General features: G+C 38.3%; 1 protein-coding gene across 1 annotated transcript; it reads right to left on the bottom strand.

Annotated features, from left to right (window-relative positions):
- Positions 1 to 320: 320 nt before the first annotated feature.
- On the bottom strand, positions 321 to 10,028 carry LOC121400627 (cytosolic 5'-nucleotidase 1A-like). Its single transcript, XM_041584084.1, has 6 exons — positions 9,437 to 10,028; positions 6,290 to 6,457; positions 4,238 to 4,367; positions 3,304 to 3,426; positions 2,694 to 2,878; positions 321 to 1,891 (listed from the first exon to the last, which is right to left on the bottom strand). The coding sequence occupies exons 1-6, from the start codon at positions 9,554 to 9,556 to the stop codon at positions 1,538 to 1,540; spliced, it is 1,080 nt and encodes a 359-aa protein (XP_041440018.1). The 5' UTR covers positions 9,557 to 10,028; the 3' UTR covers positions 321 to 1,537.
- Between the last annotated feature and the right edge of the window lie 4,469 nt (positions 10,029 to 14,497).

Here is a 14,497-nt window from a genome sequence, read left to right as displayed (position 1 = left end):
CTCAACTTACCCAGTGTAGTCCCTGCTCTAGTGGTTCAAATACCACGGGACATAGCTGTCTGAGTTAACTAAAGGACCCTTAGGTGTCCAAATACTAAAGGGGAACTGCCTGAGTAATTTAACCCAAATCTCAGGGTCCCTACATATAATATTATTATTATGTATCACTAAAATTGAGTCTTAGGTGGCTCATGTTCTCTTGGTTGTACTTGGTATTTCTGAACCATATTTTTCTATGCTGTCGAGAACTGTACCCACGGTTGGATGCCTGATGATTGCATTGTTATCTATATGCAGTCATAAGTTGCCTGTGTTTTTTCCCTCTCACAATACCATTGGTTGAAACGATTATTTGGTTCTCTTTGGTTTTCTGTAATTTCAAGTACTGTTTTCCAGAAATTATATATCATAACATATATTTTGATGTTATCACTCTGAGACACAGAAAGAGAATGAAGGTTTTGAGAGGCTTAGACTCTCTGATGGAAAGTCATCTACTGGTGGGTTCCCCCAGTGTTGGACTGGGGTGTTTGGGGCCCACTGGGGCTGCCATCTTAGGGCCTCCAGACACTTTTTGGCCCCCACACCGCAGTTGCCAACTACTACCTCCCCCATGCACCATACTTTCTCAATTGGGGGGGGGGGGCTGGAGCAGGGAGTGAGCCTGGGTCTGCATTGACCTCTCCAGTCACAAATTTCACCCTCTTCCCTGCTCTGAGAAGCAAATGTTTCCAGCATCCAGTATAAATAAATGTCACAATCTTTGTGTATATGGAACATAATAAATCTGTGATTCTTATTTTATGGTTAAAAAATATGCACAAAAAATTACAGTGGAAATCCATTCATATTTGGCTTAGCTAAACAAGCAAAAGGACACCATTACCAAACCCCAAGCACCCTATTAGCAAACAACACAAAAAATCCACTGAAGAAAGGACAACTACCATTTAGCACATAAATATAACTTAAACAATGGGAGTGTATTTTTACCTTGCAAATAAAAGAAAACATACAGGGTACAGTGTTTTTGTATTTTTGCACACTTAATAATTTGCAGGCTTGGGTGAGTAACATTTTTCAGTAGACTCATTTTCCCATTTTTGCTTTTATATATAATATAATTAAGGCTGGTCTAAGACTGTTCCACTCGTTTTTCTACAAGTGGAGCTTGTAGCTGTGCAAAGAAAGAAGGGATTAATTAGTGGCCTATTTAGTATTGTTACATTCACCACATTACAGTTGCATATAAGGACAGAGGCATCTGTAACATGGACAACAGACAAGGATAACATTCTCTGTCACTGGTTGCAAACATGTCATTATGCAAAGTAGGCAGCAATAGTGAATGTGCATGGGCACTCATCACAAAAAAGTCACTTTATAGTATTTTTATTATGCCCCATGTGGTTCTAATAAAGAACAAGGAGCATTGTAAACAATTCTGGGCTTTCCATTAAACCCAAAGAACACAAATAAATATGTATTGTGGTAATATCCTGTGCACAGTGCATGGCTGCAGTTGCCAAAGGATGTATTACTTGCTGTTTTGAGAAATTTTGTATTTATGTCTTTGTGCTACACCGTATGGTACATGAGCTGCTACGGTGCCCATCTCCGTAGCTCCCTCAACATGAAACATCTGGTCATCAAAAAATATGTGTGGGCGAATCTTTTCAAGGAGAGGTCCTTTTGGGGCTCCAGCCAAGAATAATGCTTCATCAGTCTCAAGTCCCCAGCTACGTAGTGTTTTTAGGGCCCGTGCGCCAGAACTGGCAGCACTACGTGCAGTAACTAAATAAGTGCGAATAGGGCAGTTCATCCTCATTCCCTTGGAATAAAATTTCTTTTGTAACCTCCCCAGAGCTTCCAGGAAACCCTTCAAAGGTCCCTGAAAAAGAAAACAACAATACGTTCAAAAGCTGAGCAAGTGGGGTTTTCTGCACAGGCAAATTGGAAGGAAAGCTAAATTCAGGGGTCCTGCCCTTTGTGATCACCTTTTCCATTTGTTCTAGCTGTTTGAAACCTCAAACCCTCCAGAAACTCTGCAGTGTTCAATCGAATTTTAGATTTAAGCTGGCCATAGGTGCAAAGATCCGATCGTTCGAATCAGAGATATTATCGGCAGCCAACAGAAATTTTCTAACCTGTCCGATCGACCAAACGACCGATCTCCGCCGGACGAAAAATGTCGGGACTCTCCACAAGCGGTTGAAAATCGTACAAATCCTCGATTTGTACGATCGGAGCTTTGTGTCTATGGCCAGCTTAAGCCTTGCATATTAGAAAGTTTTAGATTTTCAGTTCTCAAAACATTCTGTTTTAATCTTTTTATTTAAATGTTGCTGCATATGGTATTTTTTAGTTGATCCAAATCTACTCCCATTAGAGATAATGAGTACTGTTCTATTCATAACCCTAAAGTGTTAACATTTGGGTGACCCCAAACATTCATCAACTTTAATTTAAAATATCCGATATCCAAAAGCAGGAATGTAGAGTCTACGGCAATATGAGAATTACTATTCTACAGGAAACTATGGGAATAGCCATAAAATAAGTAGGTATATGTAAACAATTAGATCCTCTACATAAGCAAAATAGTTTAGAAATGAATATACAGTGTATTTTGGCCACAACAGAGAATGAATCTAAGAGCAGTTACATGGAATATGGTTGTTCAAAGCAGTTACCTGTGCCAGAGGCTTGTTCTCATAAGTTTTCTCGTGTTCAAAAAACATTTCCAGCCCATGCTCCTTTACAATTTGTTCTGACTCGTCAGAAAACAAGACAGCATCTCCATCAAAGGCTACACGTAGTTGTTCTTCATGAACAGACACATTGTGACTTGGGCTAAAAATGGTTGCTGCTGCTATACCTAAATGGAGTATAAGAAGGGTGGGTTATCTGGTTCTTTATTAGTTAAGCTTACAAGACTTCGTTATTTTTTACCAAACAACATTAACATCAAAGGTGATGTAGAAATGCTAAAAACCTATCCAGTTGCATACCCTATCTCCAAAGTAGATGGAAGAATTATAGATACAAGTGTGTTCTTCAATGAGATTAAATTCAGAATCTTGAATGATGTTTACCAGAATTCAATTGGAGGAGGGTCCTCCAGAGGAAGGACCCTAGAGGTCCGAAACATGTAGTGCTTATGCATCTTCAATAAAACACAACACTGCATTGTAACCAGCTCTCCAGTGGAATTATTATTTTTTGTACCTAGAAAAAATTGGACTTTAATAAATAACACCCAAAATGTTATAAATTACATTTACAAAGTAGGAATTCCTTTACCTTCTTCTATAGCTTCTTGCACTTTCTGGCCATCAGATGAGAGGTACAGGTTGGTGTGGTAAGCTTTCAGGTATTCAATTGGGCTGTTGCCTCCAGTCATACAGAAACGCTCAATGAAGAGGTCTAAGGCAGAAGATGGAACATGATGCCAATATCCTCACAATAAATTGCAGAAAGTCATTTAATAATGCAGAATAACCTCATGGAGTCTTTTTGTTCAAACTGTAATACAGATATGGGACCTGTTCTACAGAATGCTTAGGAGTTATCAGTATGATGGGTCTTTCTGTAATATGGATCTCCATGCTATAAGACTACAAAAAATAATTTAAACATTAAATAAACTAATAAGATGGTTTTGACTCCTATAAGAATTAATTCTATCCTAGTTGAGATCAAGTACAAGCTACTGTTTTATCATTACAAAGAAAAAAGTAATAACTAAAAAAAAATAACAGATTTCCGGATAACAGAGCCCATACCTAAAGTACAGCCATTATTTTATCTAAGAAATAATACTATTAGCCTTTACTTATATAGCACTGACATTTTACACAGTGGTTTACAGAGATTATCCATAACCCTAACCTGCTGGTATATTTTTGGAATGCGGAAGGAAAAGTATACCTAGTGGTAAATGACACAGAGTACAAGGGAAACTTACATACTTCATGTAGATAGTTCTGGTAGATATATTAAATCTGTAGTTTGTCTGAAAGTAGTGTAGTTACTGAGGTACAGCTATTGTATTGTGAGTTGCATAGCAGTAGCATTCCTGTTCTCACTGATCAGATAAAGAGCCTTGTGTCATTGCTAGCAACCCTTACATCGGAGGGAACCAGCCCTTGTGTGTCACAGCATGCTGACAGCTTTAGCAAAGACTTTTATCACCACATACTTAATGAGTAGCTTTTGTATGCTTATAGAAACGTACTGTAATGATTTATGGTATTGATGAGCCGTACTCCAACTTGAGCATGGTTATTAGTCATGAGGACAATATCAAAAAGATCTTCACTGTCTGGACATAGCTGGCGAAGTTGATTGTTAACTGATTCCAGAGCCTAGAACAGAAAAAAAAATTTTGTTTTTTTAAATGTAGTCAAATACTGATTTTAATTGATTCCTTGATTGAGACATCATTCTTAACTCCAAAACATCAGCAGTAGACACCATACTGATGTACTAAAAAAAAACATTGCAACTCCCTTTTACCTCCATTGGTCACTCTAAAGGAAATCAAATGAGTTCACCTTAAACTCATAGGAGTTGGAAATTCACCTTGCATCAGATTACTACCCCTATTTCACCTTTAAATGAACCTCACGTATGTTATAGTTGGAGTGTTTCTAAACCATTTTTCAAATGACCTTCATTTATTTATAGTTTTGCATGAAGTTTGAATCTTTCATATTGCGTAGCACTGTCAATAAATGGGTATATAATTAAACAAACAGATTTCATACACAATACAACTAGCAACCTATACAACAGGTATATAGGACCCTGCCCACAAGAACTTACAATCTCAATTTTTATACGGTAGTTGGACCCCTTATTTATTTTCCATTCTGACTTTTAAACTGGTTACTAGGGTAATTAAGCCAAGATAGTGAATCTGAAGGTATAAGATGTTCCTGAGTAGTTACTGTGCACTAAGGGCAGTGGCGTAACTAGATGTTACTGGGCCCCATAGCAAAATAATTTTAGGGACCCCCAAAATATCCAGTAGTTGTCCTGTATTTAAAATGATAATAAGGGCTTTGTGTGGCCCCCTATCCTTCCTCTGTATTTACTCCCCTGACTAAGGCCATTATTAATATAACCCTACCAAACATATATGCCATTATTAAATCATAACTAGGTAGGCAACATATTCTTTTGTAGCTGTATTAATTATAACACCATCATCCACTTTCAATACCCATTGATATAAGAACTGTGTTGCACAGGATCTGAAATGAATCTCAATTGTTATATGCAACATCGCAAATACACTGGGTGGACCAACAGGCAGGAACAAATATATAATCAAAACATTATTCAGACCTAACATCTCTACAGGAGCAGATATATTGTTATTGCAGTTCTGAAACAAGCACTGTGAATACAAAGTAAAGCTCAGCTGTTCAAAGACTGTGATAATTCCAAATCTCACAATGCCCCCCCAGGTAATAGGCTACTAAAGCAGTACTATTCCCTAGGCTCTAGTAAACACTAAGGTGAGGGATTTACTTTTTTGTTCCTCAAATCAATAAAATTTGGACCATTAGCCAGCAGCAATGTCCCATTATATACTAGCATACCTTACAGTCAGTTTATTTTTTGATAACTTTCAGAGAATGAAAATGATATTGGTTACATAGGCTGTGTAAGCATAATGTTTCCTTAATTCTAAATTGATCTTTATGAACGTTGGAATTGCTTTCATAGACTTCATTTTCCTAGTTTAGGATTTGCTATGTTTAAGCTTTAAAGTGATTCTGCCCACCCCTGCATCCATCATATTGGAGGCCTCCTTTCTTGCTAGAAGCTTTAGAATAGTATGCCAGTAGGGATAGTAATTTGTAGCCTTGTGGGAGAGGTAGGCCTTGGAGACCAGATGCATCCCTGGAACTAATATTGAGATACATTGTCCTTCTGCCATGTGTCAAGGTGGGATGAGAGCCTTTCCTTGGGCATCATTTTTTTTTTACAACTGATCAGGAAGTTCAGCTGTAAAGAAAATACAGTTGCAATCTCCACCCTGCCCAGATTTGAGAAGGAGGATAAGTAAAAAGGGAATGTTGAACGCAGCTGCATGGCTTTTTCATGTTGCTTCAGGCATCCCTGAACATTAGGACTGACCAGGTATTCATATACCTGCAATTAGGTGGATGCCCTAAAAAAAGAGGAACAGTTCTGTTTCTGCAACAACAGAGTTTAAATTATTTGCTGAGAGATTTAATTATTGCTGACTTGTAAAGGCAGTTAGTGTGGAACTTACCTTTACAAATGGAAATGCAGCTCCAGGCTTGAAAGGCTCGTTTTCATGTTCTAGCTGATACCGAACATATTCCTCCAGACCCTTTTCTTGGTAAATCTTTTGCTCTTCTTCCATTAGAAAAAGTGCTCTGGAGGATACTGCTATTGTTATTGCATTGTGAGTCTTAGGCTGAAAAGAAGATGGCAAACAACTGATCATTAAAAGCAAACTTTACCCCTGAACATTAGGATTATTATCTTTTATTTATTGTATATAGTTCCAACATGCTCCTTTACACTTTACATAGACTATACATAACTCATTCCATATAGTTCAATGGGTGCAATTAAACATAGGACCCTAATTCTGCAGGTCTCTATAAAATCATATTGCCTAAATTAGCCTATATTAATACTGTTTTATATAAATAATACATTTTAATGAAAATGTGTTTTTAATGATGCAGGTATGGGACCTGTTATCCAGCAGGTTCTGCTTAGAACCTGGGCTTTTCTGTGAAAGGGATATTTCCGTAATTTCACATTTCCATGGCAAAATCCAAATGAATTCCAGGGTTCCAATAGTGGGTTCTATGAATAGGAACAGCAAAATTTCATCAAAAGAATCACATGCTAATAGCAATGTAATGTTGTGCACTGGACATTCCACAAATTGCACCTGATTTGCAAACAAGCGCGCACACAATTCTATTCATTTTAACACATTAGGTCAATTGCCAATTGGGAGTGAAGCTCCTTATGGACCCACCATTTAGCTGCAATCCTGAGGAAAATACCAATTTGCATCTGAATATGACACTTTGCTCAATGCACTGTGTTTGTAAATTACCTTATTAGTTCTCTTCTGACTAAGGGGCAGATGTATGAAGGGTCGAATATCGAGGGTTAATTAACCCTCGATATTCGACTAGGAACTAAAATCCTTCGACTTCGAATATCGAAGTCGAAGGATTTAGCGCAAATCCTACGATCGAACGATCGAAGGATTATTCCTTCGATCGAACGATTAAATCCTTCGAATCGAACGATTCAAAGGATTTTAATCCAACGATCGAAGGAATATCCTTCGATCAAAAAAACCTAGGCAAGCCTATGGGGACCTTCCCCATAGGCTAACATTGACTTCGGTAGCTTTTAGCTGCCGAAGTAGGGGGTCGAAGTTTTTTTTAAAGAGGCAGTACTTCGACTATCGAATGGTCGAATAGTCGAACGATTTTTAGTTCGAATCGTTCGATTCGTAGTCGTAGTCGAAGGTCGAAGTAGCCCATTCGATGGTCGAAGTAGCCCAAAAAACACTTCGAAATTCGAAGTTTTTTTAATTCGAATCCTTCACTCGAGCTTCATGAATCGGCCCCTAAGTATCTACAGTTTTGGGAAGCACTGATTCCAGCATACATTTTAGGATTCAGCTAAATCCTAGCAATTTTTTTAAAGATTTGGATCAGGCCCAATCCTTAGCTTTAACTGAACTGTATCTATATCATTAATGACTTTAAAGCTTTGAGTTTTTGTTTACAGATAATGCTGATATGTTAGCTGTTCTCTTTGCTTAAGCAGATTAGGTCTTAATTCCCTTTGGTATTCATTTAAATCCTCTCAAATATGTTGCTGAACTATAATTCCTATTTGCTGCTATAAGGCCAAACTGACTCACAGATATTGGTAAATATATGTACTTTCATATGAAACAGCTAGGGTTGCCACCTGTCCGGTCTTTTACTGCCCTGGCTGGTAAAAATGATGGTGGATCCCAATGTTATTAATAGGGAAAAAAGATAAATATATAAGAAGGCCTGTATTTTTTTTTTTTCAGAAAAGGTGGCAACACTAGAAACAATCCATTTAGCAATACATTTTGCAGGGGTGGGAAACTAGTATATATTAGTTTATTTTCTCTCTGGAAAACAGATCTATATTAAAGGATGCTATTAGCAAATAGTATTCTATATTAAGGACAAGGAAACATTAATAAGATATATCCTAAAGCATGAACTATATATACAATAGGTTTCTACGGTAAGAAATCAGTAGGCCAATCATATAGCACATTTGCATGTTTTATCTTTCATCACGATATATTGGAATGGGAGATGGAACATTCAGTCATACTTACACACACACACACACTGATTGATATTTATGATATGGATGAGTGAAGCAAAAAGCCTTTCAAGGGTAAATGGAGGGTGAATCAAAAGAAAAGAAAAGGTCACCAGATTAATCCCTGGGGTGTTAATAGAAAGATCAATAAAGACAGAAAAGAAATCTAAAAGATTAATGCTGATTAAACCTGTAATATAGACAGGTGTATAGTATGCAGGCTGTGCTTCTAGGAACTCAATCATCATCATCACCACTGTCATTAAATATGTGCACATATTCTAATGATTATAGTAGCAAATAAGACAACTAAATAAACAGGGTTGCAGTGGACAATGACAGTTTCTGACCTTTCCCCTGCAGAAGGTCACTGACCTGACAGGTGCCTTGTACTGTATTCATTGCTAAAAGTCAGGGAGTTTGTAGCTAACTTTGGGGGAATAACAGAGAAGTTTCTACCCATGACCCTCCATTTGTTGCTGAATTGCAATTCCTACCATCCCACTGACAGACACTGACAAAATATGTGGTGATGTTGGGAGTTGTTATTCTACAGCACCTGAAGAACTTGCTCATGCCTGCTCTGGTGGATGCACGGACTCATGCACTATTCCTCTGCAGCAACATGTAACTGTGTCCATAGAGATAACTACCAACAGAGATTACACTCCAGTTACTAAAATAGGAAAGGGAAGCGGAGAGGATGAGATAAAAACAAACAAGTGAGTGAATTATTTTTGGCCCTTCCAGTGTAGCAATGATCCTATTCCCTGCCTGGCATTTACCCTTCTTATGGTGACACTGCAAATAAAGCACAGTACAGTTTCAGCTGGAAAATTCATGTGCAGAATTCCTAATTTACATTTTTGTCTTTTCTGCCTACCTAGGGGACAAAACTAAACTAAAGAAATTTAGCAGCAAAATACAAATAGATCTATATACACCATTACACCTCAGACATTGATACCTACAGCGATATTATCCAGAACCACCCCTACCATGTAGGTCTTCCCTATGAATGAAAGGTTTGGCATAAGGATGCTCTTACCAATTTGGGTTTCTTGGTGGGGGTGAGATTGTCATAGAATGCTTTGGCCTCATCCAGTGTCTCCTTCTCCCCAGGTTTCTGGGCTGGACCTGGGTTGGGAGCTGTTTCTCCTGGCAGCATCTTTCCAGTAGTCCTTGATGTGTTGATGACTTATGTTTGTGTATAGAGATGAGCAGCCTGATCTTAGCTTCCCTGCCTCCTTCCCTACAGCTTTCCTTTCAGCAGATCTGTCTGTATCATGTCTACATCTGCCCCTATCTGTTTCTATGTGTTTGTATCTTCTCCCTGTCTTCCTGTATATGTTGTATCACTAATAGAGCTCCTGCTTTCTTCTCTAGCGGCTTAATCTGTTATTCCACTGTTACTGTGACTGCCTTCTCTTCTCCTCTGACTCCCCCCTCACTGACTCCCCCTTAATGATGACACGTCTTTATAAGGAGACCCATGAACCCACTGTGTTTCTAGTCCCTGCTTCCATGAAATGGAGAAGGGTGGGATAAATATATCTTCAGTGTAACCCACTAGGTCATCTAAGATATTTTCTATTTTCCCGAGGCTGGACCACTGCAGACTTTCTCAAAAGCTGAATTGGGCTGTGAGGAGAACAGAGATGAAAGGGAGGAGAATTTAAACAGCTGGGAGTCCCTAGAGAGCAAGGAACCTCCCATAGCATAGCAACAATATTTATGCCTCAGTGTGCCTATCACTGATCTCTTGTGTTTGCTCACATACATACATAGATATATGATATATATATTTATACATATATATATATATAATGCTCCATATAAAGTCGGCACTCGCGTGTAAATCATCCTGCTTGCCTTGGTGCAGAGCCAGCTGATCACATTCAATTCTTTGTAGAAGAAGTCCGCACTTACAGGCCTTATAACCAGTCAATATTTCTTTTTTATGGGAAGACCGACGTTTCGGCTACATCAGTAGCCTTTCTCAAAGTGCACTAAATTATATCAAATACACATTTAAACCCTGTGTGGTGGGAAAGGTGACATCACAATTAAGTCTTAACTGTGAGACACAAGACAGAGTAATCAAAACATACAAAAAAACTGAGCAATGGAAAAAAATAACAAAAAACATACCATTTAAAAACATGGTTATGTATGTCCTGAATTGCAAAAAGGATAATTAGGAGGAGGTAGCTTGGGTTGAAGACTTCCATTTGCTTTTTCTAAAACACAATTCTCTACAAATACAAAAAGGGAGTAAGATCATATTACTTCCTCCCTTTGCCTAGATGTACAGGTTTTCTTCTCAGCACACAAGGTCAGGCGTTTGTATGTTGTGACCTTGGTTACAATGGGTTTCCAAATGTCATCCCTTCCAGAAATATCTGCTAACAATATAGTGCAGACAGTTCTTGGTCAGTTATTTCCATTGGGTGTTTCTATTTTTTGGCTAGCTCCTATATTAATAGCTATTTTACTGGACCCTGAGTACCTGTTTGGCATCTATTATGTTATGTTATGCATCTATATATGTAAACGACTGAGATTCCAAATAGCCCCTGGCATTTCACATACATAGAGGTCCAAACAGCCCCCACTGGGATAATAAATTGTGCTCTATGGCATCTCACACATAAAAAAGAGAGGTAGTAGCTTTGTTTAAATACTTAGGCTGGTGGCAGATATGGCGATTCCTGGGAGATTAATCACCCAGTGACAAATCTCCTCTTCTTTGGGCGACTAATCTCCCTGAAATGCATTCCTGCCAGCTAGAATGTAAATCGCCGGCAGGATGGCACTCAAATCGCTGCGGGTTTCCGAAGTCGCCCGAAGTTTCCTCGTGAGGCAAGTTTGGGTGACTTCGGAAAACTAAGAGATCCTAGTGCCATCCCGCCAGTGATTCACATTCTCCCGTAATTTGGGTTGCCATACATTAAGTCTACAAAAAAAATATCACTTAAAGATTAATTAAACCCAATAGGATTGTTTTTCCTCCAATAAGGATTCATTTTATCTTAGTTGGGATCAACAACAAGGTTAGTTTTATTATTACAGAAATAATAATTACAGAAAAGAAATTATTTGATTAAAATGGTGTCTATGAGAGAAGGCCTTCTTGTAATTCGGAACTTTCTGGATAATGGTTTGGTTGAATGGGGTAGCATGATTAGGAATGAAGAGGATGCCCTGGTTAAATTTTAGACCTCAAACATTTCTCCAGTGCCAAAAACCCATGAAACTCTCAATGGTACAAGATATCTCATGGAAACAATTTACAGCAGGTGGCAACTAATTCCCGTTTATGCAGATAGCTTTCTCTTAAAAAATACATTATGCTCTATATATATATATATATATATATATATATCTATATATATATATATATATATATATATATATATATATATATATATATATATATATATATATATATCTCTATGGCTTTGCAACTTTAATTCAATGGCAATTAAAATCAAAAGGGCAAATTTATTTTGTAACATAAAATGTGTATATAGCCAGTAGCATTATATGCCCATTTTTTGCACAGATGTAGTTTCACAAGAAGGCAGGAATCAGCGAGTTGCTGCAGTGACAGAAACGTCCTAACTTATGCTTCTGCAACCAACATTCAAGCAAAGGGAATTCTAACCTCTGTATGTGCGGCCCACATATCTGAAATATATGCATTAAATGCATGCAGTGGAAAGATTTCATTGCTACTTTGGTGACTCTTTTCTGTTATTACATATTCTCAGTGTGGAGCATGTATTGTTTTAGTTAAGCACCATAGCAACATTTCAGCAAATTCCCATGAGGTTAATCAGTCTGTAAAAGTGTAGATTTAACATAATAAATTGCATCTATGCAACTATAACAGATAAACTCTATAGAATACAAAGGGATTCTTCAGAACTTGTGTGTTATCTACGCATAGTTCCTATGCTTGGTTGGCTGCCCCCATGGCTACACAGCAACTTGTTTATATAAACTATATTAGTGTTTCTGAAGCAAACACACCAGTTTTACCAATGCAGGGTAAAACTACATTATATTGTCAATCCTTTAACACTTTCATTTTTGGTGTTATTGTTCCTTTAAACTTATATACGTTTGCCCAATGACATGTGGAAGGAACAATCTTATGAGTTTTATGATGTGATTAAAATTCAAACCATGGGGCAAATTCACTAAACTGCGGATTTGCGCTATCGCAGGCTTCGCCACACTTCGCCAGGGCGCCGCTAATTCACTAAAATCCGAAGTTGAGCTCAGGGAGGCGAATGGTAGCGAAGTTGCGCTAGCGTTAATTCATCAAGGAAAGGAAGTTGCGCTATTGTTGGCTAATTCGCATACGGCGGGAAGTTAACGTTCAGTGGATAAATATGTTGCAGCAAATACATTACACTACACAAGCCCAGGAAACCTTAATAAAATAAAATAAAGTTGTTATAATGCCCTACACATGAGCCCAGTGTATAGTTTATGTGCCATATGTTAGGAAATGTAGGGGGGAAGCCGGTTACCCCAAAAGATTTTACACTCTTTTTCAGCCTATCACCCTGAAAAAGGAAAAGTCGCTAGCGTTTTTTGGGACTTAGAAAAATGTTCAACTATTTTTTTAGGAACTCCTATCTACTTTATTGCACTTCGCCTGGTCTGAGGTGGCGAAGTAAAGTCTGGCGCAAGAGGTAACGTTCAGTAAAATGCGCAAGTTAGTGAATTAGCGTAGTTACGTCCCTTCGCCATAGCGCAAATTTGCCTGGCGTAAGGGTGCGAAGTAGCGCTAGAGTAGGTCCACTTCGCTAGCGAATTTACGCCAGCACTCGTTAGTAAATTGGCGAAGTAACAAAATGACGTCACAAAATTTGCGCTAGCTTTAGGCGCTTCGCACTTTAGTGAATTTGCCCCCATATATCTTATATGTTACATGCAAATGTATATGGTTTCCAATGAAAATGATTTGCATTTGCAAATTACAGTAAACATCCTGTATGTGTAGCTTAGCGCTCACCTACCTCAAATGTGTGTTATTAAAAGATAAGAAATGCTTAGTTGCCTGATGAAGAGTAAAAGATCGCCAGAAGGATTTAGCAATTTTGTCATAGCTTGTGGCACTCAGAACTGCCTGCTGAAAATCTGTCCTTTTGGCAGAGCAATAATACATTTTATTTGATACATTTTCACATAATCCAGCTTCATGAATAGATGCGATTTCCTATGTTAAATCTACTCTTTTACAGACTGATTAACCTCATGGGAATTTGCTGAAATGTTGCTATGGTGCTTAACTAAAACAATACATGCTCCACACTGAGAATTTGTAATAACAGAAAAGAGTCACCAAAGTAGCAATGAAATCTTTCCACTGCATGTGAGAGCAAGCGCGCAAGCGTCGGAGCACTCGGGAGCTGTGTGTCCTGGGTGCTCCCCATAAAGTGGCTGGGCTGCATGCCACCACTAATATTTTGACTCCTGGACCTGTGTCCCGGCAGCCCTAATTTGTGATTCTAAATGACACACAAGTTAGGGGGAGTTCCAAGTGACACCCATGTGCTACTCAATTATCACCTACTAGGGATAAGAATGAGCTCTCTTTGAACCATTGTAGGAGCCCAAAGAGCTACACTTTGTCTGAGATTTCATAAACGAAACCTACAGAACTGTTATTTTAGTTGCTAAGAAACTCTTATTTGGTATCTAGGGATTTTCTGCTTGTAACTTTTGCTTATGTCTTTTTAATGGAAATTTGAATGCCAACAGGTGTCTTTAGGTAGGGTTTGTTGAGATTTTGTTTTCAAATTTACAATAATATAATCAAATTCTTCACACACCGGCTTCAAGAAACAAAGTTACTGGGGGGGGGTCTATTGTGAAAATGAAAAAATAATATAAGCTTCATTTTGTTGAAATAAGAAATTTTCTACATATAATCAATTAAAAATTCTGAACCACACTGGTGGCCTAGTGGCTCTCTCGGCGGGGACGCCCGCCACACAGGTCTTTCTCCTCTGATGCGCCGGTTCCTAAGGACGCATGCCGTGCGCCTCCTCCCAATTTATAGACGCAGGTGCGCTGGCGTAATGGCGCACAG

The sequence above is a fragment of the Xenopus laevis genome, chromosome 2S (assembly GCF_017654675.1).
Source record: "Xenopus laevis strain J_2021 chromosome 2S, Xenopus_laevis_v10.1, whole genome shotgun sequence".
In the NCBI taxonomy this organism is placed as follows: Eukaryota; Metazoa; Chordata; class Amphibia; order Anura; family Pipidae; genus Xenopus; species Xenopus laevis.
Note: the sequence above shows the minus strand (reverse complement) of the source record. Positions and strands in the feature narration are given on the sequence as shown.

Bases quoted from the DNA above. Each gene is read 5' to 3' on its own strand.
- LOC121400627 (XM_041584084.1), bottom strand. From the start codon at position 9,556: ATGCTGCCAGGAGAAACAGCTCCCAACCCAGGTCCAGCCCAGAAACCT. The intron at 4,368-6,289 runs GTAAGTTCCACA...TTTCTGTTCTAG, and splicing joins CTGCATTTCCATTTGTAAAG to GCTCTGGAATCAGTTAACAA. The intron at 1,892-2,693 runs GTAACTGCTTTG...TTTCTTTTTCAG, and splicing joins AGAACAAGCCTCTGGCACAG to GGACCTTTGAAGGGTTTCCT.